General features: G+C 44.6%; 1 protein-coding gene and 1 non-coding gene across 2 annotated transcripts in view; both read right to left on the reverse strand.

The window, feature by feature from the left end:
* The window catches only part of LOC119338582 (cysteine-rich PDZ-binding protein-like), a 181,017-nt gene extending 163,038 nt beyond the window's left edge, over nucleotides 1–17,979 (reverse strand). Inside the window, exons 1-2 of the mRNA XM_037610892.1 lie at nucleotides 17,833–17,979; nucleotides 16,250–16,311 (exon numbers count right to left, since the gene is read on the reverse strand). Of these exons, the coding sequence (XP_037466789.1) occupies nucleotides 16,250–16,311; nucleotides 17,833–17,979 (209 nt within the window). The remainder of the gene's footprint in view (nucleotides 1–16,249; nucleotides 16,312–17,832) is intronic.
* Nucleotides 16,915–17,048, reverse strand: LOC119342495. The gene has a single exon (XR_005165620.1). It is a non-coding gene; the product is annotated as a small nucleolar RNA snoR80 (small nucleolar RNA).
* Nucleotides 17,980–27,232: the final 9,253 nt, after the last annotated feature.

A 27,232-nucleotide genomic window follows, 5' to 3' on the forward strand; every position in this document is an offset into this window, starting at 1 on the left:
GGCAAACGTGAATGCTAATTCTCCCATGTTTTGAACGAAGCGTCTAAACACACACTATAATTTGTGGGCTGCCCGAAGCAAGTGTTTGCGAGATGGAAATTACTGTCTACCCCTGACACTTGACATCCTTATCGACCAGATTTACACTGCTGTCGATAGGGGTAGACTAGTAACTTCAATCAGACGTGACACAACGGCCTCTGAGCCCATTCAGACACGATGGGCGCCAAACATGGGCGGCAAAACACATTTGATTCAAGCTCATCCAAAAGACATGTGTCTCTTCCTCCATTTCCCCATTCATACACGGTGGGCGGCAAAACTAACTCTCCTCGTTCGAAACTGATGTAGGCTAATATTTTAAATAGGGGCAGATGTGTAACTTCCCTCAGACATGACATAACCGCCCTATCTATCATCCCCGTTCATACACCATGGGCGCCATCCGTGGGCGGCAAAACACCCTCTCCTCACGCGAAATAGTTACTGGCAAATATTTGGGAGATGCAAGATTACCATCCTAGTCCCAACCGACGCGATGTCCGAAATTTTAAATGGGGGATAAGTTCGTAACTTTCCCACATTTCAGAGAAGCGCGTCCCAAATTTTGAGATCCCCCTCCCCTCCATTTCCCCATTCATACACCGTCGGCGGCACGACAACCTCCGCACTGCGGCCAGCCTCCTCCGTCCGCCACCGCATCCTCCACCATGCCGGAGCCGCTACCCCTACCCTATCGTCCACTCCAAGAGATGGACGTCTCTCATCCACGGCGATGGACCAGGATCCTTTCATTGCCTCCTCTCGCTTCATCGGCGCTGTCGTCCACCTTGTTGTTGCCGCTCCTACGACCACCTCGTCGACGGCAACATGATATATCCCCCGACCCGGCCATCTGCCGTCTAAATGTTGGGGAACGTAGCAGAAATTCAAAATTTTCTACGCATCACAAAGATCAATCTATGGAGTAATCTAGCAACGACGGAAAGGGGAGTGCATCTACATACCCTTGTAGATCGCTAAGCCGAAGCGTTACAAGAATGCGGATGAAGGAGTCATACTCGTAGCGATTCAGATCGCGGTTGATTCCGATCTAAGCGCCGAACAACGGCACCTCCGCGTTCAACACACGTGCAACCCGGTGACGTCTCCCATGCCTTGGTCCAGCAAGGAGAGAGGGAGAGGTTGGGGAAGACTCCGTCCAGCAGCAGCACAACAGTGTGGTGGTGATGGAGGAGCGTGGTACTCCAGCAGGGCTTCGCCAAGCACTGCGAGAGACGAGGAGGGAGAGAGGTAGGGCTGCGCCTTGGAGAGAATAACTCGTGTTCTTGGCAGCCCCAAAACCCCCACTATTTATAGGGGAAGGGGAGAGGGGGCCGGCCCCCTCCAGATCCCATCTAGAGGGGAGGGGCGGCGGCCAGGAGGGGTGCCTTGCCCCCCAAGCAAGGTGGTGGCGCCCCCTACCCCTAGGGTTTTCAACCCTAGGCGCCTTGGGCCCTGGTGGGGGGGTGCACCATCCCACCTGGGGCTGGTCCCCTCCGACACTTGGCCTACGCAGCCCTCCGGGGCCGGTTGCCCCACCTGGTGGACCCCCGGGACCCTCCCGGTGGTCCCGGTACGTTAACGATAGCACCCGAAACCTTTCCGGTGACCAAAACAGGACTTCCCATATATAAATCTTTACCTCCGGACCATTCCGGAACTCCTCGTGATGTCCAGGATCTCATCCGGGACTCCGAACAACACCCGGTAACCACATACAAACTTCCTTTATAACCCTAGCATCATCGAACCTTAAGTGTGTAGACCCTATGGCTTCGGAAACCATGCAGACATGACCGAGACAACTCTCCGGCCAATAACCAACAACGGGATCTGGATACCCATGTTGGCTCCCACATGTTCCATGATCATCTCATCGGATGAACCACAATGTCAAAGATTCAATCAATCCTGTATACAATTCCCTTTGTCTATCAATATGTTACTTGCCCGAGATTCGATCGTCGGTATCCCGGTACCTTGTTCAATCTCGTTACTGGCAAGTCTCTTTACTCGTTCCGTAACATATCATCCCGCGATCAACTCCTTGATCACATTGTGCACATTATGATGATGTCCTACCGAGTGGGCCCAGAGATACCTCTCTGTCACATGGAGTGACAAATCCCAGTCTCGATTCGTGCCAACCCAACAGACAATTTCGGAGATACCCGTAGTGCACCTTTATAGCCACCCAGTTACGTTGTGACGTTTGGTACACCCAAAGCATTCCTACGGTATCCGGGAGTTGCACAATCTCATGGTCTAAGGGAAAGATACTTGACATTTAGAAAAGCTTTAGCATACGAACTACACGATCTTGTGCTAGGCTTAGGATTGGGTCTTGTCCATCACATCATTCTCCTAATGATGTGATCCCGTTATCAACGACATCCAATGTCCATGGCCTGGAAACCGTAACCATCTATTGATCAACGAGCTAGTCAACTAGAGGCTTGCTAGGGACATGGTGTTGTTTATGTATCCACACATGTATCTGAGTTTCCTATAAATACAATTCTAGCATGGATAATAAACAATTATCATAAACAAGGAAATATAATAATAACCATTTTATTATTGCCTCTAGGGTATATTTCCAACAGTCTCCCACTTGCACTAGAGTCAATAATCTAGTTCACATCACTATGTGATTGTAATGAATCAACGCCCATGGGGTTTGATCATATCTCGCTTGTGAGGGAGGTTATTAGTCAACGGATCTGAACCTTTTAGATCCGTGTGTGCTTTGCAAATCTTTATGTCATCTCCTAGATGCATGTACCATGCTCTATTTGGAGCTATTCCAAATAACTTTTCTACTATATGAATCCGGTTTACTACTCAAAATAATCCAGATTAGTGTCAAAGATTGCATCGGCGTAACCCTTTACGACGAACTCTTTTACCACCTCCATAATCGAGAAAATTCCTTAGTCCACTAGTTACTAAGGATAACTTTGACAGTTGTCCTGTGATCCATTCTTGGATCACTCTTGTACCCCTTGACTGACTCATGGAAAGGCACACTTCAGGTGTGGTACACAACATAGCATACTGTAGAGCCTACGTCTAAAGCATAGGGGACGACCTTTGTCCCGTCTCTCTCTTCTGCCATGGTCAGGTCTCGAGTCTTACTCAATACTCACACCTTATGACACTGCCAAGAACACCTTCTTTGCCGATCTATTTTGAACTCCTTCAAAATCTTGTCACGGTATGTATTCATTTGAAAGTACTATTAAGCATTTTTGATCTATCCTCATAGATCTTGATGCTCAATGTTCAAGTAGCTTAATCCAGGTTTTTATTGAAAAACACCTTTCAAACAACCCTATATGCTGTCTAGAAATTCTATATCATTTCTGATCAATAATATGTCAATAACATATACTCATCAGAAATTCTATAGTGCTCCCACTCACTACTTTGGAAATACAAGTTTCTCATAAACATTGTATAAACCCAAAATCTTTGATCATCTCATCAAAGCATATATTCCAACTCCTAGATGCTTACTTCAATCCTTAGAAGGATTGCTGGAGCTTTGCATACTTGTTAGCATCTTTCAGGATTGACAAAACCTTCTGGTTGTATCACATACAACCTTTCCTCAAGAAAATCATTGAGGAAACAATGTTTTTTACATCCTATCTGCAAGATTACATAAATAATGCAGTAACTGCTAATATAATTCCAACAAACTCTTAGCATCGCTACGAGTGAGAAATTCTCATCATAGTCAACTCCTTGAACTTGTCGGAAAACATCTTAGCGACAAGTCGAGCATTCTTAATGGTGACACTTACCATCATTGTCCGTCTTCCTTTTAAAATCCATCTGTACTCAACAGCCTTACAATCATCGAGTAGTTCTTCCAAAGTCTACACTTTGTTTTCATACATGGATCCTCTCTCGTATTTTCTGGCCTCTAGCCATTTGTCGGAATCCGGTCCCACCATCGCTTCTCCATAGCTCGTAGGTTCATTGTTGTCTAGCAACATGACCTTCAAGACAAGATTATTGTACCACTCTGAAGTAGTACGCATCCTTGTCACCCTACAAGGTACAGTAGTGACTTGATCCGAAGCTTCATGATCACTATCATAATCTTCTACTTCAATTGGTGTAGGCGCCACAGGAACAACTTCCTGTGCCCTACTACACACTAGTTGAAGTGATGGTTCAATAACCTCATCAAGTCTCCACCATCCTCCCACTCAATTCTTTCAAGAGAAACTTTTCCTCGAGAAAGGACCCGTTTCTAGAAACAATCACTTTTGCTTCCGAAACTGAGATAGGGGGTATACCCAACTGTTTTTGGGTGTCCTATGAAGATGCATTTATCCGCTTTGGGTTGAAGCTTATCAACCTGAAACTTTTTCCACATAAGCGTCGCAGCCCCAAACGACAGCTTAGGTTTCTCCAAACTATAGTTCATACGGGGTTGTCTCAACGAAATCGTGTGGTGCCCTATTTAAAGTGAATGCGGTTGTCTCTAATGCCTAACCCATAAACGATAGTGGTAATTCGATAAGAGACATCATGGTATGCACCATATCCCATAGGGTGCAGCTATGATGTTCAGACACACCATCACACTATGGTGTTCCAGGCAATATTAGTTGTGAAACAATTTCCGCAATGTCTTAATTGCATACCAAACTCATAACTCAAATACTCATCTCTATGATCATATCATAGACATTTTATCCTCTTGTCACGAAGATCTTCAACTTCACTCTGAAATTACTTGAACCTTTCAATAATTCAGACTTGTGTTTCATCAAGTAAATATACTCAACATCTACTCAAATCATGTGTGAAGTAAGAACATAACGATATCCACTGCATGCCTCAGCACCCATTGGACTTCACACATCAAAATGTGTTACTTCCAACAAGTTGCTTTCTTGTTCCATCTTACTGAAAATGAGGCTTTTCAGTCATCTTGCCCATGTGGTATGATTTGCATGTCCCAAGTGATTCAAAATCAAGTGAGTCCAAACGATCCATCTGCATGGAGTTTCTTCATGCGTACATACCAATAGACATGGTTCGCATGTCTCAAACTTTTCAAAAACGAGTGAGTCCAAAGATCCATCAACATGGAGCTTCTTCATGCGTTTTATACCAATATGACTTACATGGCAGTGCCACAAGTAGGTGGTACTATCATTACTATCTTATATCTTTTGGCATGAACATGTGTATCACAATGATCGAGATTCAATAAACCATTTATTTTAGGTGCAAGACCATTGAAGGTATTATTGAAATAAATAGAGTAACCATTATTCTCCTTAAATGAATAACCGTATTGAGATAGACATAATCCAATCATGTCTATTGTCAATGCAAACACCAAATAACAATTATTTAGGTTTAACACTGATCCCGATGGTAGAGGGAGCGTGCGATGTTTGATCACATCAACCTTGGAAATACTTCCAACACTTATCGTCACCTCGCCTTTAGCTAGTCTCCGTTTATTCCGTAGCCTTTTATTTTGAGTTACTAACACTTAGCAACCGAACCAGTATCTATTACCATGGTGCTACTAGGAGTACTAGTAGAGTACACATTAATATAATGTATATCCAATATACTTCTGTTGACTTTGCCTGCCTTCTTATCTACCAAGTATCTAGGGTAATTCTGCTCCAGTGACCGTTCCCCTTATTACAGAAGCACTTAGTCTCGGGTTTGGGTTCAACCTTGGGTTTCTTCACTAGAGCAGCAACTGATTTGCCATATCATGAAGTATCCCTTCTTGCCCTTGCCCTTCTTGAAAGTAGTGATTTCACTAACCATAAACAATTCATGCTCCTTCTTGATTTCCACTTTCGTAGTGTCAAACATCGTGAATATTTCAAGGATCATCATATCTATCCCTGATATGTTATAGTTCATCGCGAAGCTCTAGTAGCTTGGTGGCAATGACATTGGAGAAACATCACTATCTCATCTGGAAGATTAACTCCCACTCGATTCAAGTGATTGTTGTACCCAGACAATCTAAGTACAAGCTCAATGATTGAGCTTTTCTCCCTTAGTTTGTAGGCTAAGAAACTCGTCGGAGGTCTCATACCTCTTGACGTGGGCACGAGCCTAAAATCTCAATTTCAGCCCTCGAAACATCTCATATGTTCTGCGACGTTTCGAAATCGTCTTTGGTGCCTCAATTCTAAACCATTTAACATTACTGAACTATCACGTAGTTATCAAAACGTGTATGTCAAATGTTCGCAACATCCACAGACGACGTTCGAGGTTCAGCACACCGAGCGGTGCATTAAGGACATAAGCCTTCTACGCAGCAATGAGGACAATCCTAAGTTTACGAACCCAGTCCGCATAATTGCTACTATCAACTTTCAAGTAAATTTTCTGTAGGAACATATCTAAAATAGTAGAAATAAAGCGCGAGCTACGACATAATTTGCAAAAACCTTTTGACTATGTTCAGGATAATTAAGTTCATCTGATGAACTCCCACTCAGATAGACATCCCTCTAGTCATCTAAGTGTTTACATGATCCGAGTCAACTAGGCCGTGTTCGATCATCACGTGAGACGGACTAGTCATCATCGGTGAACATCTTCATGTTGATCGTATCTACCATACGACTCATGCTCGACCTTTCGGTCTCTTGTGTTCCCAGGCCATGTCTGTACATGCTAGGCTCGTCAAGTCAACCTAAGTGTTTCGCGTGTGAATCTGGCTTACACCCGTTGTATGTGAATGTTAGAATCTATCACACCCAATCATCACGTGGTGCTTCGAAACAACGAACTTTCGCAATGGTGCACAGTTAGGGGGAACACTTTCTTGAAATTTTAATGCGGGATCATCTTATTTACTACCGTCATTCTAATCAAATAAGATGCATAAACATGATAAACATCACATGCAATCAAAAAGTGACATGATATGGCCAATATCATTTTGCTCCTTTTGATCTCCATCTTCGGGGCTCCATGATCATCATCGTCACCGGCATGACACCATGATCTCCATCATCATGTCTCCATGAAGTTGTCTCGCCAACTATTACTTCTACTACTATGGCTAACGGTTTAGCAATAAAGTAAAGTAATTACATGGCGTTGTTTAATGACACGCAGGTCATACAATAAATTAGGATAACTCCTATGGCTCCTGCCGGTTGTCATACTCATCGACATGCAAGTCGTGATTCCTATTACAAGAACATGATCAATCTCATACATCACATATCATTCATCACATTCTTTTGGCCATATCACATCACATAGCATACCCTGCAGAAACAAGTTAGACGTCCTCTAATTGTTGTTTGCATGTTTTACGTGGCTGCTATGGGTTTCTAGCAAGAACGTTTCTTACCTACGCAGAAACCACACTGTGATATGCCAATTGCTATTTACCCTTCACAAGGACCCTTTTCATCGAATCCGATCCGACTAAAGTGGGAGAGACTGGCACCCGCTAGCCACCTTATGCAACAAGTGCATGTCAGCCGGTGGAACCTGTCTCATGTAGGTGTACGTGTAAGGTTGGTCCGGGCCACTTCATCCCACAATACCGTCAAAACAAGATTGGACTAGTAACAGTAAGCATATTGAACAAAATCAACGCCCACAACAACTTCTGTTCTACTCGTGCATAGAAACTACGCATAGACCTAGCTCATGATGCCACTGTTGGGGAACGTAGCAGAAATTCAAAATTTTCTACGCATCACCAAGATCAATCTATGGAGTAATCTAGCAACGAGGGAAAGGGGAGTGCATCTACATACCCTTGTAGATTGCTAAGCGGAAGTGTTACAAGAACGCGGATGAAGGAGTCGTACTCGTAACGATTCAGATCGCGGTTGATTCCGATCTAAGCACCGAACAACGGCGCCTCCGCGTTCAACACACGTGTAGCCCGGTGACGTCTCCCACGCCTTGATCCAGCAAGGAGAGAGGGAGAGGTTGGGGAAGACTCCGTCCAGTAGTAGCACAACGGCGTGGTGGTGATGGAGGAGCGTGGCACTCCAGCAGGGCTTCGCCAAGCACTGCGAGAGACGAGGAGGGAGAGAGGTAGGGCTGCGCCTTGGAGAGAATAACTCGTGTTCTTGGCAGCCCCAAAACCCCCACTATTTATAGGGAAAGGGGAGAGGGGGCCGGCCCCCTCCAGATCCCATCTAGAGGGGAGGGGCGGCGGCCAGGAGGGGTGCCTTGCCCCCCAAGCAAGGTGGAGGCGCCCCCTCCCCCTAGGGTTTTCAACCGTAGGCGCCTTGGGCCCTGGTGGGGGGCGCACCAGCCCACCTGGGGCTGGTCCCCTCCCACACTTGGCCTACGCAGCCCTCTGGGGCCGGTGGCCCCACCTGGTGGACCCCCGGGACCCTCCCGGTGGTCCCGGTACGTTACCGATAGCACCCGAAACCTTTCCGGTGACCAAAACAGGACTTCCCATATATAAATCTTTACCTCCGAACCATTCCAGAACTCCTCATGACGTCCGTGATCTCATCCGGGACTCCGAACAACATTCGGTAACCACATACAAACTTCCTTTATAACCCTAGTGTCATCGAACCTTAAGTGTGTAGACCCTACGGGTTCGGGAACCATGCAGACATGACTGTGACAACTCTCCGTACAATAACCAACAGCGGGATCTGGATACCCATGTTGGCTCCCACATGTTCCACGATGATCTCATCGGATGAACCACAATGTCAAGGATTCAATCAATCCCGTATACAATTCCCTTTGTCTATCGGTGTGTTACTTGCCCGAGATTCAATCGTTGGTATCCCGATGCCTTGTTTAATCTCGTTACCGGCAAGTCTCTTTACTCGTTCCGTAACACATCATCCCGTGATCAACTGCTTGATCACATTGTGCACATTATGATGATGTCCTACCGAGTGGGCCCAGAGATACCTCTCCGTCACACGGAGTAACAAATCCCAGTCTCGATTCGTGCCAACCCAACAGACACTTTCGGAGATACCCGTAGTGCACCTTTATAGCCACCCAGTTACGTTGTGACGTTTGGTACACCCAAAGCATTCCTACGGTATCCGGGAGTTGCACAATCTCATGGTCTAAGGAAAAGATACTTGACATTTAGAAAAGCTATATCGTACGAACTACACGATTTTGTGCTAGGCTTAGGATTGGGTCTTGTCCATCACACCATTCTCCTAATGATGTGATCCCGTTATCAACGACATCCAATGTCCATGGTCAGGAAACGTAACCATCTATTTTTCAACGAGCTAGTCAACTAGAGGCTTACCAGGGACATGGTGTTGTCTATGTATCCACACATGTATCTGAGTTTCCTATCAATACAATTCTAGCATGGATAATAAACAATTATCATAAACAAGGAAATATAATAATAACCATTTTATTATTGCCTCTAGGGCATATTTCCAACACTAAAGTCTTCTTCCCCGCCGCCAACAGCCTTCGCACCCGCAACACCCTCAATGTATCAGCATAGGCCTACACGGCGTCGCAAGAGAGGTGGTAGTCTTCCATATGTGCTTAAGTTATTGATCTCACACGGAAAATAGATCATAATTTGTTTACTGTACTTTTCTTGTCCGTACCAAATCGTAGTGGCTAGTTGAAAGCAAACATTGGTTACGAAGTAGCTTTGTCTGGTTTCCACCTTCAGATCCGCCGTGGCACAAGCACTATACTCGTAAAGCTTATGGTTTCCCCCCTTTATATTAACTACCATCATCCTAGGTGCTTCGTGTCATGCTAGCACTGCTCCTCAAGACCTCAACCCAAAGCTTACGTGTTGAAATACGAATCTGATATGATGCTCATGTCACTAAAACAGAGAATGTTTAATTGGTCATCTAATGTTCCTATATTCGTTTCAAAAAGAATGTGCGCCACCCACTGGTCCAGCTAGTTCCACTTTCTTGATTTTTCTCTTGATGCTTAGGGTTTTTCCCTTTTATCTACTCTACTATGATCTGCATAGGTGCTTTCTGTCATACTAGCATTACTCCACCCTTCAAGCTAAACAACACAACACTCAGAATTCGAAAGCTTAGTTGTTCAAATATGATTGTGATATGATACTGATATTAGTTAACCGACACATTTAATTGGTTAGCTAAAGATCCCACTTGAGTTTCCAAATGCATGTCGCGACATATAGAGAGACAGCATAATTGCATTTCTTTGTCACTTGTTGACCGTACTTTCTTGTCCATACCAAATCTTAGTTGTTATTTCAAAGCAAACATTAGTTGCTAACTACCCTTTGCACGGTTTGCAGCTTCAGATCTGCCATCCCACTGCCACGGTCAACACTGTACTCATCATGCTTATGGTTTCCCCATTTTATGATGACCACAATCAGCCTACGTGGTTCGTGTTGTAATAGCAGTGCTCCAGCCATCGAGCTAAACAAGCTTAGTTGTACAAATTCATATATGATATTATTGCTGACATTAGTAAAACTGAGAGATGTTTAATTGGTTAGCTAAATGTTCCTACTTTAGCTTCGAAATGCATGTGAGCCACATATGGGGAGACCAGAAAGAATAGTATTTCTCTGTGCACTCTGGTTCATCATGGGTGGCCAACCGACATTGTATTGAAAGACTTGTAATATCTTAAATCTGCTTGCTCTTCTTCTCTTCTTTAAGATGATACTCTTCTCTTGCGATCGACTGGTCAGGTCAAGTTGTTCTCCCTTAGCATATTTTGAATCTATCAGGTCAGGTCGACTTGTTCTTCTTTACTATATGTTGAAGTTGTCATCTGCGAAGTGTCATCACTTCTGGAGCTCTGATATTTTGAGTAGTAGGCCACATTATATTAATGCACACAACAAATTACAGCATGCATGGCATCTCTTAAAAGAATTGTAGAGATAGCACAAAGGGGTTTACAGGGAGGTAGTATTGGATTAGAATCACTTCTGCATTACAAAGAAAATCTCACTTGTTTTTATGTTTTCATGCATGTCAGGTATTGAACATTATCAAAATGAATATGAGAATGGGTGCACGAGAGGAATATTGCGGAAGAATCCACTGGCTAACAAACTTGGCATGGTGGAGGATGGCCTATGTTATTCACCCATCAAGGTGCTTGCTCTAACTTTGCAAAGTTGTATTGGTCGCACATATTTTGCATCTGACCTCTTGCATTACTTCTACTTTGTTACACCATCTGCTTAGTTTATGCATCATATATGAGTATATGCCATACCTATACATTTTCTGTACCTATTCCATGTGTCGTCACACTATGTTTTTCTAGTCAAATGTTGTTCTTTCGTAATAGATGTCCAGAAGGAAGAGGGTGAGTGCAGATCCTCAAGGAGTACAAACTAGGTATTTGGAAAAGGTAGTGATACCCATTAAATCAGATAGATCAGCTGCCATAGAAAACACAGGCCCAACTGTACCACACTTTACCCCTACTCAAGTGGCCAAACCCCTATTAGAACTGCTAGGAGCCCAGCGTCAGGTATTGTCTATGATATAAATTCAAAATTTGAACTCCTAAACTTCTGCTTGTGCCTTACCTTCTCTCTTGTATGAAAACTAATTTCAGATGAATCTCCTTGCTCAAAGGATCATACAATCTCAAAACAATATTGGGCTTTGCATTGCTCTTTTTAGTACCTCTCTCCCTTTTGCCTTGTAATCCTGTACTTAATTAATTGCTACTTGATTATGTATCATCAGTCTGCACCTGAGCTTCATTATCCTCTGTTTCTTCCAATATTATTTGATCTATATTTACTCTTTGCAAAATGTAGAATAATGGCAATGCTTATAATGAATTTTCTTTGGGGAATTTATTGAATTATCCTTCCATCAACATGGAGAAGGGAATTGTCCAGCCCGTGTTAACATGTAATGTAAGTTCATCCTTCTCAAGCCTTCAAACTTTGTTCTAGTATAGATTTGGATAGGCATCATTTCCTCCACTGCTGTTTGCTTTGCTGTTTACATCTGATTGGATGTTTGCAACAACTACCAGTTTCAAATTGTAGTTGTAAAAACATGTTCCTTATGTAGAACAGATCCATTTATTTGCTTATATAATTGTGAAACATGTTACGTGTCTCCTTGTTTCTCTTTCAGAGTCGTATCTCTTACACCAGGCAGAAGTTTAGGGAAGATAGTGAGCCAAACCATCTTGAGGACAGCGAGATGACCCCAAGGTCCTGTCTTGATGAAAACAGTGAGTTGAAGCTACTCACCAGCAGGTGCGAGACAACCTTTGTGCAGTCGTTGCCTCAATCAGTTCGACTTCTTCAGTCTCAACTTAAAGCAGAAAGGCTTGCTTCATCTCAGCTCTGACTTGAAGTCAAAGATGCAATGAAGATGTCCGAGGACCGCCGTGCACACCATCATGCCATAAATCTAGTGTTGATGCATCTATCGTTGACACAACTGAGGTCTACTCAGCTTCTTCGGCTGTTTGGGGGGCCCGACATGGCCAGGCCTAGTGCCTTCTGAAGTGCTCTCAGTTTTGTATATTCTTTTGTCAGCACGTTTATTTGCACTGGTGGCAAACTTTGATGCCCAATGGATGTAATATGTGTGATAGCCGTGATAGCCTAGCGTAAGTTGCTTGCTTATTTATTTCCTTGTTGTCTTGTTTATTTGTTTGCTTGTAGTCATTGCAGTTCTTTTTCCGTGGTTTGCTAGTGGCTGCAATAACCTATTTTTTAAAACTAGGCCACAATAACCATGGGCTAATATTTATTGTAATGACACTGGGCCTCCTACTGGCCGTAGAAACAGTGGGTCTTCTACAGGCTGTAGAAATAGTGGGCCTTCTATGGGTCGTAGAAACAATGGGCCTTCTACGGGCCATAGAAACAATGGGCCTTCTATGGGCCGTATCATCAATGGGCCTTATACAGGTCGTATGATCGATTGGCCAAACATGGGCCAATAACAAGCCGCATTATGGCCGTGAACGGGCTAGAGTTGGAATCGTCCGTTCATGGGCCGAGCATAACGGGCCTTCGTTAATAGGCCGTATTTGATGATGCTATGAAAATGGCGCAACGTATTAACGGACCACAAACGGGCTGACTGTAACCACGGGCTGAATTTGGCCCACAAGCAGAAAATGACAGTAACGGGCCGTAAGTAAACGAATGCTAGAAATGAGCCCAAGAATAAATGGGCTCTTAGAAGGCCGAAAGATAACATGGGCTGGAAACGGCCCAACGAAATAACGTGCCGTAAATGGGTAAAAAGTGATACACTGTTCATTACGGGCCAGTTTCACCATGGTCCGTTAATGGGTGTAAAGTGATACACTATTCATTACGGGCCAGTTTCACCACGGGACGTTAATGGGCCAAGTGTTACAAAGGGCCTCATATGGGCCGAAAGACGTCATGGGCCATACATGGGCCAAAAGTGAAAACGGGCTGGAATCATATTGGATGGCCCAGATGACGCTACTGGGCCTAATTGGGATAATGCGTAACGGGCCTTGGGTTAGCGGGCTGTAAATGGGCTATATGCGAACAGGCCGTTAACAGGCTTTCCATGGCCCGACCCACCACCTTTTGACCAAGTCAAACGGGTCGGCCTTTTCACAAGAATGGGCCTCTGTTGGGCCGTGCCACGTACCGACGTATCATAGGTTCCTTCTATCCAATGAGTGGATGACATTTGTCCCAACGATGAGCCGACACGTGTTTCCTGCAACCAATGATGATTTTACACGTGGAAAATCCCCATTGGTCGGGGCTTTTAACGGGTTATCGGATACAAAACCCGACCCGATAGCTTAACAATGTTCCGTTACGGTGGATGCCACGTGTCGGTCACCCTTGACGAAAGCACTTCTGTGACGCGCGATTTATCGGCATGGAAGTGTACACTTCCGTGATGATAATTTTGGTAATGTCATCGAACACTTCTACGACAGCACAGGTATGACTATCTTGATTCTGTCATAAAATCGTCATGGACGTACATGCATGAGAAAAAATGCGACCTACTGTGACAAACACATATCATCACAGAAGTGTATTTTTTTGTAGTGAATCCTCAAGTTAAGGACTCAGTCCATGTAGTTGCTGACATCATCTTTCAGTTTAGCTTTCTCTAGGAACACATTAAAATTCAAAGGAACGGTAGCACTGGCCATTGATCTACAACAACATAGACATGCAGCATACTATCAGGTACTAAGTTCATGATAAATTAAAGTTCAATTAATCATATTACTTAAGAACTCCCACTTAGATAAACATCCCTCTAATCATCTAAGTGATCACATGATCCAAATCAACTAAACCATGTCTGATCATCACGTGAGATTCAGTAGTTTTCAATGGTGAACATCACTATGTTGATCATATCTACTATATGATTCACGCTCGACCTTTCGTACTCAGTGTTCCGAGGCCATATCTGCATATGCTAGGCTTGTCAAGTTTAACCCGAGTATTCTACATGTGCAAAACTGGCTTGCACCCATTGTATGTGAATGTAGAGCTTATCACACCCGATCATGACGTGGTGTCTCGGCACGACGAACTGTAGCAACACTACAAGAAATATGTCAACTTGTGACCACCACTATTGGTCACTAAAAGGTCATGGTTTTTCATTTGCGACCTTTTTGTGACCAAAAACAGAAGGTCAAAAGCTGGCGGTCGTAAACTGACTACAGACCTTTCTTCTGGAATGGTCGAAGATGTTTATGACCAAAATATGTCCATTGTGGCGTTTTGGTCACTAGCAACCTCCCCAGGCCACGTAGGCATCCAGCATGGCAAGCTGATGTGGCACAAGATTCAGCCGGGTCCAATTCAGTTTTCTACATGGGCCTAGCCCAAGAATCGAGCTTTTTTCCAAGTTAATTATTGTGGGCTACATGGGCCAAGCCCAATATTTCAACTTCTTTATTTTTTGGCCTTGGCCTTCTTACAATCATTTATTTTCTATTTCAATAATTATATTTTGGCGCTGGTCCCACTAATCATAATGCCATACATCAGTCACACATGTCAGAAATTTCAAAATTGCTCAGGTTATACTCATAACTGGGTCCCACTGGTCACGATTCCATTTCACATCTTTTCAACATACATAATCATTATTTCAAATAGGACAGAACAGATATAATTCATTAACACTACATTAGACTTTTACAATATTACAATTTACACTTGGCTTCACACTTCAGAACCAAAAACTCTTTGCTAAGTACAGAACCAAAAACTCTTTGCTAAGTACTGCTTCACACTTGGCGTCACGACTTCACACTCCAAAAAAATAGGACTGGAGCTCCTGTAAAGGAATGAACATAAAGGCCACCAAAATTACTGCTGAGGCCAGAACCAAACAACTTCAATATTACAATAAAAAGAAGTCTTAGGTTTATCAAGCATAGCAAAACAGCACTGTGGCCATCAGTCAGATCTGAATATAGAACAAAAGAGGTCTCAGGTTTAGACTGAAAAGGAAGAGCTAGTTATGCATGATGTCTCAGGTTTAAACAAAAGATCAAGACCACAATTTTAACAAGAGATATATAGTCAATCCAATTGAACAAAACTAAGACAGTAGCATTATGAGTATTTAAGTGGAGATGTAGCAGGCAATCAAATAAATTTATTCTGGAGACGATGAATAAAATTAGGCAATCAACAGCTTAAGCATCACAAGAATGAGCAGTACAAGAAATATGAGCATCACAAGAATGTATTAGCAGCACAAGAATTAGCAGCACATACATGTCTGCACGATCCAACAAGAATGATTATATTCAATTTTGTTAGCAGCACAAGAATGAGAAGTAGCAGCCCAAGCAGCACCACCACCAGCACAAGTGCATACCTATTCAAGCAAGCAACTAGCAGTAGAAGCATTCAAACAGCAACATCACTGTCCCAAGCAGCACTGTCACATGCAGTTTTAATTAATTAAATGAGCAGGCAACAAAGGCAATTACAAATCTAGGGGCAGGAGGTAGTGAGAGCAACTCAAATATACACTACTAGAGGGATCGTCAAGATGTAGGGGATGAAGGTGTCTCAGTTGGTTTCAAAATAAGATGCACACAAAGACAACCACATAAATATAGCAGTGCATAGTACTGAGGAAACGGGGACATCTCTGTGCCAACATGTATAATTTGGAGCAGCAATAGCAAGCAAAGGAAGATTAGAGGGAGATGGAGAGGCTCAATGATATGCTTCTCATACAGAGAAAACCCAGCGACCTCCGTGATCAAGTTCCTGACAAAATGCACCCTGTTGGTACATTTCTGCAAACCAAAATGCAAACCAAATAAGCATGTCCCTATTCTTCCATGCAACTGGTGATAAGCATAGAAAACTATACTGGTGTAGTATGCCAAAAACTAAAACATAAACAGGCAATGTAAATTGTCATGTGGTAACAATAAAAAGAACCAAGAATAACAAACAGGCTAAGCTAACAATATCAGGATGACAAGCTTCAACTTGTACTGTGATTTTTGGACAAACAGAACTGCATAACAGGGAGGATAACTAGTACAAACCATGAAAAATTGAGATGCCGTTTACAACCTTTTAATAACTCATGGAATTTCGGAGACAAAAAAATCCTGCTGAATGGCATACAACCCTCGGCAACCAGTTTGCTCTCAAAACTGGTACATGGATTTTAGATAAAGTAAAAGGACTAGTTGAGTGGTCACTCCAAAGAACATATTAATTGTATAAGTCAAGTAGTTGGCAAGATCACATTGATCAAACAACTAAAAAGTTATGTAAATGTACCGAGGTTATGCAAAACTATGGTGCATTCAAACTATGAGATCATTTGGTCCGCACATTTAGATCATTTAACATAGAGAAAAGAAAAATAACAGAGGACTACATATGAATGTATGTCTTGTTTCCAGGATAAGTTGGCACATAGAATGCCACCAATCAGGATATACCACACAACAGAGAATAGCTTGTAGCGTCCGAGACTAATCACCATGAGGAACACAAATCATCCTCGGGAATTGGTAATGAACGCACATCAATCAAAACAAAGAACAAAAAAAATAGATGGAATTTGTGTTGTCCCTGCAAGTGTCATAAACCTGCAGCAGCAGCTTCTTCCTGGCGACATTTTATTAAACTCAAATCAGTAAATGAATGAATAGTTGACACTGCATAATGCTTGCCTCACACTAACCAATAAATCAGTTGCAAGAACAAGCCACAATTAAACTGAAATGGCCATATTATTATGATGTTTGTTTCATAACAGGATATCTCTCACGCAACCACATGCATAAATTGATTGATGGGAGAGTTGCAGCCAATCCATTTCGATTTCCCCAGATAGATGCAAGCAAAATATGAGAAGCTCAATTAACATCAACTAAATTTTGCCCCGTACCAACTAAATTCTAGTACAATCCAACAATATACAGATAGAAAATGAAGCAGAGAGCTGCTAACAACAAATTATAATTAGTGCCTAACAAGTCGGTTTCTCTGGTGTTCAGAGATGGTTTGTGATCAACAGATGGGGAAACACCTTGATTTCTAGGTATCAAAACTATTAGGACATCATCCATACTACTTCACAAATTAGATTAACAGGACAAACCAATCCACCATAAGATCAGACAAGCCGTTTCATCGGCATAATGACTTATAGCACTATGCAGATGCGATGTGAAATCAGGAGCGGAGAACAAGCAGGTGCTCCCGTGGCGAAAAGCGACAACCAGGAACTGGATCAGATAATCAATCCTTGCATACAACTAAGAAATCAAGTTGAGTTTCTCAATCATTCTCACCTTGCGGTCGAGGAACTTGAGGAGATCGAGCGGCACGGCATGGTAGCGGTCGTAGACGGGGCCGACGACGGCCTTGACCGTCCCCTCGACGTGGTCGACGTCGGGGCGGAGCGGGCCGGTGCCCTGCTTGGCGTAGGCGTAGGACATGGCCGCCAGCACGACCACCTACGCCGCCGCCTGCTGCACGAACTCGAGGTACCTCAGCCTGGCCGCCTCCTCCTCGGGTGTCCTCTCCACTGTCACCTCCTCCTGCGCGCGCGCCAACAAACCACAGATCAGCCCCAAAACACAAGGAAATTAATAAAAACGAAAAACAACTCTCGGAACGAGATCCCTTACCGCCGCGGGCTGGGTGCTGATCGGAGCGGCGTCGCTGTTGCCGGACTGCGCCATCACTACCGGGTGCTGATCTGAGTTCCTACCAGATCTGGCCACGACATGAGCAGCTCGAGTCGATCTAGGAGGAAAGGGGAGGGGCTGCCGGCGATGAGGTCGGAGATCGCTAGTGCGACTGGAGAAGAGGACGGCGGCGGATTGGGTATGGCGTTAGGGAGAGAGGCAGATAGGGAGACGACCGACCGCGGCCTCCGTCATCGCCGTGGACGCAACCATCCGCGAGGACGGTCGGCAGGTGACGCGGTGGGCGCCGCTGCGGGACGGGGAGGAGGTGGCGGCGGCGAGGAGCCAAGGAAGGAGGAGTGCGGGTGCGGGTTAGGGTTTGGGAGGGATGGGATCGGGGGTGGGTGGGAGACGAGAGGAGGGATGGATCGGGGTGGGTGGGTCTGTGGGGTTTCCCCTTTTCATTTTCTTTTTTCTTTTTTGTTCTCTATAGATAAATGGATGGATGGATGTGGGATGATGGATGGATGGATGGGCGCAATGTCATCAATCCGTGTCAAACCAACTCCACCAATGGGAATAGAGTATATGTGATTTGTGTATTTTCTTTTGTTTTTCTTCTACTTTTACACTTGAAAAAAAATGGTCTCACATTGTGCATAGGTTTGTATCTTGAATGACAAACAATGTTGACTAAGGAATTTTTCATTTTCTTTGCACAAAAATTTTGTTTTCCATTTTTTGAGTGTCCAAAATGAGTTTTTTTGTGCATGACGTACCAAAAATTTGTTGCAAAATTGGACCAAATTATTTTTATAAAATATTAGTCCATATTCAATGCATAATTTACCAAATGGCTGGGTGCCAAAAGGTATCAATCCACCTCTCATGAAAAAGACAAAACTATGCTGATTGAGCTAGAAGCGGGTCAAATTTGAACTAGAGGTGCCTCATAGTCTGCTCATGATTTTTTACAAAAATCATTTTTAGGTAAAGAAGTATCTATTTAATCAGAGATCCAACAAAATTTTGGCAAGATTCAACCCCTAGCTATGAACGGTCATGCCAGCCGTTTCGACCACATTTTGAAACAGGCATAACAAATTCAAAAAAAATCAAAAAAATGCAAAACCTTCGCATTGTGTCATCATATGTGACCAAGTTACCAGAAAAAATAATAAACTTGTAATACGGTAATTATTTTAAAAAAGTGTTCTCAGAAATGAGCTACCATGCGTGAAGATTCATGGCTTTCAAGGCAAATGATCACTCTTATGGCCACATTCATGCCATAGTTTGTTTAAATGATCTCATATTGTGCACAAGGGTGCATCTTGGAATTCCAAACAATGTTGCCTAAGGAAGTTTTCATTTTCTTTGCATGGAAAATTCATTTTTCATTTTTTGAGTGCCCAAAAGGAGGTTTTTTTGTGAAGGACCTACCAACTAATTGTTGCAAAAATGGACCAAATAAATTTTACAAAATACTAGGACATATATAATGCACAATTGACAAAATGGTTGGGTGAAAAAAGTTTTGATCCACCGCTGGTGAAAAAGACAAATTGTCGTCGATTCAGGTGGAAACGGGTCAAATTTGAACTGTAGCTGCCTCATAGTTTGCTCTTTATTTTTTCCAAAAATCATTTCTAGGTACATAAGTATCTATTTAATCATAGAAACACCAAAAAATTCCAAGATTCAACCACCAGCTAGGGACTGTCAAGCCCGCCGTTTTGACCGCATTTTGAAACGGGCATAAAAAAGTCAAAAAAAATCAAAAAATTGGAAAACCTTCGCATTGTGTCATCATATGTGACCAAGTTTCCAGGAAAAATAATAAACTTGTAATACGGTAATTATTTAAAAAAAGTGTTCTCAGAAATGAGCTACCATGCGTGAAGATTCATGGCTTTCAAGCCAAATGATCACTCTTATGGCCACATTCATGGCATAGTTTGTTCAAATGATCTCATATTTTTTTTTGACTGGTGACTGTAGGGAAAACCCCCCACATCATTAAGAATTTATTAATAAAGAGTACATGAAAGTACATGGATTACAAGAGGTAATCTAGTCTCAAGGAGAAATAAAAACTACACTAAGATACTAGATAACCTCAAGGAGGCAAGACAGAAATCCATCTAATCAGCTCCTCCCTATATCTTTGCTTGACTCTATGCTGCATGAGTGAAATATCATGGATGAAGGTACTTCTCCATCTATTAAAGCTTGGTCTCTCATGCCTGAAAACTCTAGCATTTCTCATTATCCAAATATTCCAGCAGGCAACAAAGACAACCTCTGTAAAGAAAGGTTTAGCAAAATCTTGCTTTGCTTGCATGACAATTGTGGACATATCCTCTCTAGGTGGCCATGAAATTTGAAGGTAATTCCATATTCTAACACTGAAATTACATTCAAAGAAGAGATGATTTCTGGTCTCACGTGTCACCAAAGGACAGAGAACACAATTCACCCCATCCTCCAAATGCCAGTGCCTTCTTTCAACCATGTCTTTGGTATTTAGTCTATCCATGATTAGCATCCAAGCAAACACCTTGACACTACTAGGAAAAGGCATGCTAGTGGTGCACCCAATTTGCCTTCTAATGGCGCACTACTGGTGCACCACTGGCATCACGCCATTAGAATTAAATTCTAATGGCACACTACTGGTGCGCCATTAGTATCTGGTGTTCTAATGGCGCACCGCGTAGTGCGCCATTAGTATAGCCTGCAGTGCGCCATTAGAATGCCTCCCAGGGGCCATATGTACAAATGTGCTTTGTCATTCTAATGGCGCACCAGCAGCTAATGCGCCATTAGTGTGATGATCAGAGTGCGCCATTAGTGTCTTGTGTGGTGCGCCATTAGTATGAATATTAGGTTTTATTTTTTTTGCTTTTCTGATTTTTGCACAGGTTACAAAATATATTATTGCATAGAATATAGACAGCAGCACACAGCAACATCAGATTCATCAAATACAATAGAAGATTAGTCTCCGAATACAATTCATCATATTAGTCTCCGGATTCAAAAGACCGGACAAAGATAAAACATTACAAGTCTCAAGACCGCGAGTATCGAGTTTTCCTTCACATTACAAGTCGATATCGATCATCTAAACTACCATCACATAGAAGAGAGCTGTGGTCATCACGATGAGCATCATCGCGATCAAACTGGTCTTCATCCGGTTCCTCCAACGCTCCCTCCTCTCTCCCGCTAGATAGCGGGCGTATCTAGATTCGGCCTCCGCCCTAGTGGTGTACCCTTTGTAACTGTTACCGCTGAAACGGTGAACCTGTCTCCGACACTCCTCCCAGTCATCGTAGACTCCGGGAACCTTACCCTTGTACACGACATACGACGGCATCTCTATGCACAAGCCAAACAACAGACAATACATAAGCAATGTGTAAGTATGCAACAAAAGGATCGGAAGAGAAAAGCAAGACATTAATAGCACGATTCATGGTCCTACTAATAAATAGCATCGATTACATCTAAGTTGAACAACCGTCCAAACCAAAGAGACATCCGAATTCATTAAAGTTTAATTACAACATGAGCCAATCAATGTTTCAGAACTACACATCACTACTTTCGACTCAACTCATCGGACAGGAGCGTGGGTGAAGCCGCCGTCTGTCGTGATGGTCATGAAATCACGGTCGTTGTCACCCTGCATTTGTAGCGTTTCATCTATCTCACTGTTGGACGGTTGATATCTGAGGAAGAATTGCCCCGCGGTATGAAGGACATCTTGATGGATGATGTCCGCAAACTCCGATTGGATGCGAAAGAATTCTTGTCTGAGGTCCGCGTCCTGGACTGCCGACAAGCTCGCGGCCCAATCTTTGAGATTATCTGGTAGCAGAAGGTGATGATGGTCCCTTACGATCGCCCGCATGTGATGGAGGGCGTAGTAGGCATCCTTCTGACCGCCAGGCGGCTGCTTGACGCAGCAGAACTTCGTATTGTGTGAGAAGATGTGCTTGCCGTACTTACGAACTGGCCTGGTGAAGGTGCCTCCAGATTGGGCGTAGCTGGGGAGAACATCATCAAGAACTTTCTTCACATTTGTGTAGTCTATCATGGAGTTACGGTTCGGGTCGAAATACGTGGCCATGGAATATTTCGGGCTTAAGAGGATGAGTGTGCAATGTGTGTCACTGCACAGAACATGGAATGTCAGAAAAAAAAGAACGATCGAAATCTAAGAAATCATATGTTACGGGGCGGTTAAGGGATGACTTACTCGGGAAAGTAAGGCACAAGGAAGTTATCCTTATCTGCGTTTGCCAGAATGACGCCTTCGAGGTGTGAACTCGCAACTTGGCGGTCCCCAGCGCTGCTCAAGTGCTTGGCACGCATGTAGAAGGGGTCGAGTATCACGATGTCCGGGGTATTGTCTCTACTGATCCGCATCTGCATGCTCAGCGAAAACAGCCGAACGAAGGTGTAGTGCAACGGATGAAGGTTAAACATAGCAAAGATGTCATCAAACCGCAGGACGATCATACCCCCGATGTCGCCATCCACAAAGCCCTTGCTCTCTGGCACCTTGGCCACGAAAACCGGGTATGCCACATCCTTCTCTCTGAGACGCCGCTTCTCCAAAATCAGAACACTGTCGTGCAGACTCCGCATAGCACCGGTTGCAGCATTCAGCATATTTGGCGGTAGCATCGCCCTACCCGCCACATGCACCCTCCTCGAGATATCCTTAGGTGAAGGTGGCCCGTCCTGAGCACGGATCGAACTCGGTGCCGGCTGGCTCGCACCGGCGCCCTTGTTAGTCTTTCGTTTCCGGCCCTTCTTCTTGATCTCCTGTAATGGGACCGAGTTCTGCTCACAGACCGCCTTCTTCAGCGTGTTGGGGCTGATAATATTTCGCGCCTCAGCTATCTGAGGCTCGGTGAAGGCAGGAGCTGGAGGCGTGTCCTGAGAACTGAACGCCGGACGACGCTTGTTGCAATTGGATTTCTCCGCCGTACCAGCTAGATCGCGGTGGTCTTGGTTGGGTTCTTGAGAAAGAGGCCCGCAGAACTCGTCAGCGTACCCATGTTGGGCAAAGTACTTATCAACTTTGGTAAATGTACCATCGTCGTTGTCGTCACCGTCCGGATCCTGTGCCATAGGGCTGTCCGGATCCTGTGCCATAGGGATGTCCGGCAGGTCCGGTAGCGTTGCGGCGTTCTTGCCATGGCTTGGCGCCGGCACGACTGGCGGTCTTGTCTGTGGGGTGGTGTCCCCCGCCCCCAAACGAATCTGGCTCTTCGGCCATAGCAGGGGCCAGTTTACGCAGGTGCCGAGGGTCATCTCATCTTCTTCGTCGGCCCCAGCGGGTCGAATCGGAGGTAATAGCTCGTCGCAGCCTGGCAGCACCCGGACCACTTCAACCCTATACATTGTGGTTGGCATCGGATTACCGTGGAACATGGGGTTGCCCGGTTGAACGATTCTGCCCTTGGCGACATCGACCAACTCGGCGCCCATGAAGTGCAAAAGAGTGCAAGGAACGTCGGCGGTGCCCTGGAAAAACATGTATAGGGCGTCAGGGATGCCCAGTCAAAGGCAAGGAGATGAAGTCATCGGCCGAGAGGCTTAGTTACCGTGATGTCGTCGAGCTCGGCTAATGTCGAGGCACCGCCAACGACGGGCGTGCAACTGACGGAGGGGGCGCTTGCTGGCGAGGTGCCGGTCGGCGTACACCCGGGTGCATTAAGCTCCAATGCCCGTGCCGGTGCCGGAGACACGAATACCGCCTCCGCCGGAGACACCAATGGCGCCGCCGCCGGAGACACCAATGGCGCCGCCGCCGGAGACACCAATGGGGCCGCCGCCGGAGACACCAATGGTGCCGCCGCCGCGCTGTGCGAGTTGCTGGCCGTGAAGCTGGGAATCGGGGGAGGCCCCTTTTGGCCGCCCGCAATCCATGTCGTCAGCCCATGAATCAACATAGGCACCATGGCGTTGAGCGTCGTTCCAAGTTGTTGTTGCACTTGCTCATGGACAAGCTCCGGAATCCGCGCCACTTGTGCCTTGAGTTCTTCAACCTCGCGCATCTGGCTTTCCGAGCTGGTCTTTTTCTCCTTCCGCACACCAGCGGTATAGTATGACCCCCATTTTGTGGACAAGCCTTTGCCGGCCACACGACCAGCTGACGTCGGCTTATCGAGCTTATCCTTCTTTTTCATTACTTTCAACGCCCTATTTAAAGGGGTGTCGAAAGGGGAGCTCTTAGACGACCCCGCGCTACTGCTTTCATTGTCCTGCGAAAGGAACATGAACCATTTAGAAATATTGGGGATTAATTAGAGTGCAACCATATGGAGCTAATTACGCGGGGGTGTATTCCTTACCAGAACAAGCTCAAGCGCCCTGGTCTTCGGATCCGTGGTAAGCTCCTTTGTTATCGGGTCCTCCTTGTACCGGGCCCTGACATAGTTCCTGGTCTGCTTGTCACCGCTGTATTTCTCGAAGCGGGGCGGTAGGCCTTGCTCGGCAAGCTCCGCGTCCTCCTTGTCCCATATAGGCTCCGCCACTCTATAACCGCCGGGACCGAGTTTGTGTTCCCCTAAGTTCAACTCCCGCATTTCTTTCCCCCACTGACTTGATTCGGAGGTTGCGGGGCTCTGGCACTTGATCTTGAACTCCTTGTACTCATCTTCGCTCATCAAAGGATATTTCGCCTTGATCTTGTCATAACTATCACCTTTATCAATCATTCTCTTCACCGCGCTTCTCCAAGTAGACAGGGCCGTGCTCATCTTCGTGAGGGCGGCATTGTTCACTTTATTCCCTGAGAGGCGTGTGTTTTCAAATTCGGCGGGGAACTTGTATCGTTCGTGCAGCTTCGTGAAGAGGAGGTTGCGCAAATTCCCTCGGTCTTTATGCCTAAGGTTCTAGGTGTTGATCGAGACGGTGCTCCGGAGAATGCACCCGAGCTGAACCGAGTACCCCTTGACTATATGTTTGGGCTCCGTTGGATTCCCGTCGGAGTCCACTTGAGTGAATTCCTCCTTGACGGTGCGGAGCGCATTCGGGCGCCGGTCCTTCCTTTGCTTCTTCGGTTGGCTGCCATCTTTGTGTGCGCCGCCATCATCTGTGTGTGCGCCGCCATCATCAGTGGTGGCATCCTCGGCGGCACCATCAGTGGTGTCATCCCCGACGCCACTAGGGGTTGTGTAATCAGGATCGGTGTCTTCCGCGGCGTCATCATAGCGGTGAGGTTGTTCCTCCATCTCTTGGGACAGCTCCCAGAATTGCTTGCCGCCCGAACCACCGGCCTCATCATTGTGGGCCATGTTTCTCTCTAAATAGGAAAAAAGTTTGGTCAAAAAGATGGTTATTGTCAAGGAACAAGATCATGGTCTCATGATTTAGGGTTTGTCGACACCGAGGCACCCTAAAAGCCTAAGCTTTCATCATTTAGGTTCTCATCGACACCGAGGCATCCGGGGCAACCAAGTTAAGTTTTCATCATTTAGGGTTTATCGATGCCGAGGCACCCTAGGTTGGGCCTAATCTTGGCTCTATTGCCACCTATGTTGGGTTTATCATCTAGGGTTTATCGATGCTAAGGATAATTCTAAGTTGGGCCTAATCACTTGGCTCTATTGCCACCTATGATTTAATGCAGCAAGAATGGCAGGGCAGTTGATCCTACTTAACTAAGTACTAAGATAGCCCGGCCCATGCATTAGTCACAAGTACCCCATATGTCCTATTTTTAGCAAAGTCATGCTAAAATTCACGGAAAATTTCAGCATGACCTTTGCTGAAAATAGGACATATGGAGTACCCGAATTTGCCGGAACGGAAGTTAATCGACATTCCGGCAAACTCAAGGGCCTCTCGGGGTACCTGCAAATTCAGCACGACACGATGGTCGGAGACAAAACCCAGCCACAGACCATATGGTCCTCTGCTTTCATATGGACAAAAATCAGCTCAACTTATGTGAGCTTCCATTCCAGATATAATATGTCTCCCAACAAAAAATCATCAATAGTTTAGCAAGTCTGTACAAACACAGAAAGAATGACAAATGTATTTTTACAGATCATGGCTCAGAGGTCTCTGTTTAACGGTGATAAGTCAACGACAAGGAACATCAAGCTTATTACAAAATCTCTTAGAACCTTATGAGAGTATGTACATATACAGATTTTGTTTACTAGCTTGGCACATGTCAAGTCTCACTTGCAGGTGCACATTTTTTCTTTCAAAGCACACCTCTTTCTTTCAGCTATCTATATATCTTGTTCTATGTTGCATTTTTAATTCCTGATGTTAACAAGAGTGTTTGTCAAAAGGAAAAACAAAGTTCATGGCAGTGTAGCTAGCTTCTCATGCATCCCTCTTATCATCTAGCTAGCTAACTCTTGAATCCATGGGTGTCCAAGATTTTCTTTATAATTATTAGTATATCATCGTATGAACAGATAAATCTTAAAAAAATTATGAGCAGAGAGAAAAAGAAAGGAAAGAACAGTAGCAGTAGTACTACTACTAGCTAGCTAGCTAGCTGGTACTGATCTAGCTTCTGCATGCATTTCTCTGAATTTTGTTATACTTAAACACTACAAGGAATTATACTTTGTCATAGCTATTAGTCTTTGGACTAAGGGGCACTAGCACACTAGTAAGTGATAGGCAACCATCCTACATGGAAATGTGAAGAGTTACATGGATGAGTACCAGCTCTAAGTGAAGGCTCAATGGATTCAAGATCAACCGACTGAAGTTGCCCAAACCTGCAAGGAAAAGAGAGAATAATGATTTCGAACTACTTCTGATGGCATACATAAGCATAAGTTCAGTCCCCCAAATCAAGCATGGTTTCTTACTACCCATCTAAACAACCACCACCACAAGGAGCAGATGCAGATAACTCACTCAAAAAGACTAATAAACACCAGTTGCAGATGGATCACTTCCTTTTAACCTTACTAATGATATATATGTTCCCTTATTGCAACATTGCTAACAGAGGATGACATCAATTTGCTGAAATAGCTATAACAGAACACGCATAGTCAATCAG

The sequence above is a fragment of the Triticum dicoccoides genome, chromosome 7B (assembly GCF_002162155.2).
Source record: "Triticum dicoccoides isolate Atlit2015 ecotype Zavitan chromosome 7B, WEW_v2.0, whole genome shotgun sequence".
Lineage (NCBI taxonomy): Eukaryota > Viridiplantae > Streptophyta > Magnoliopsida > Poales > Poaceae > Triticum > Triticum dicoccoides.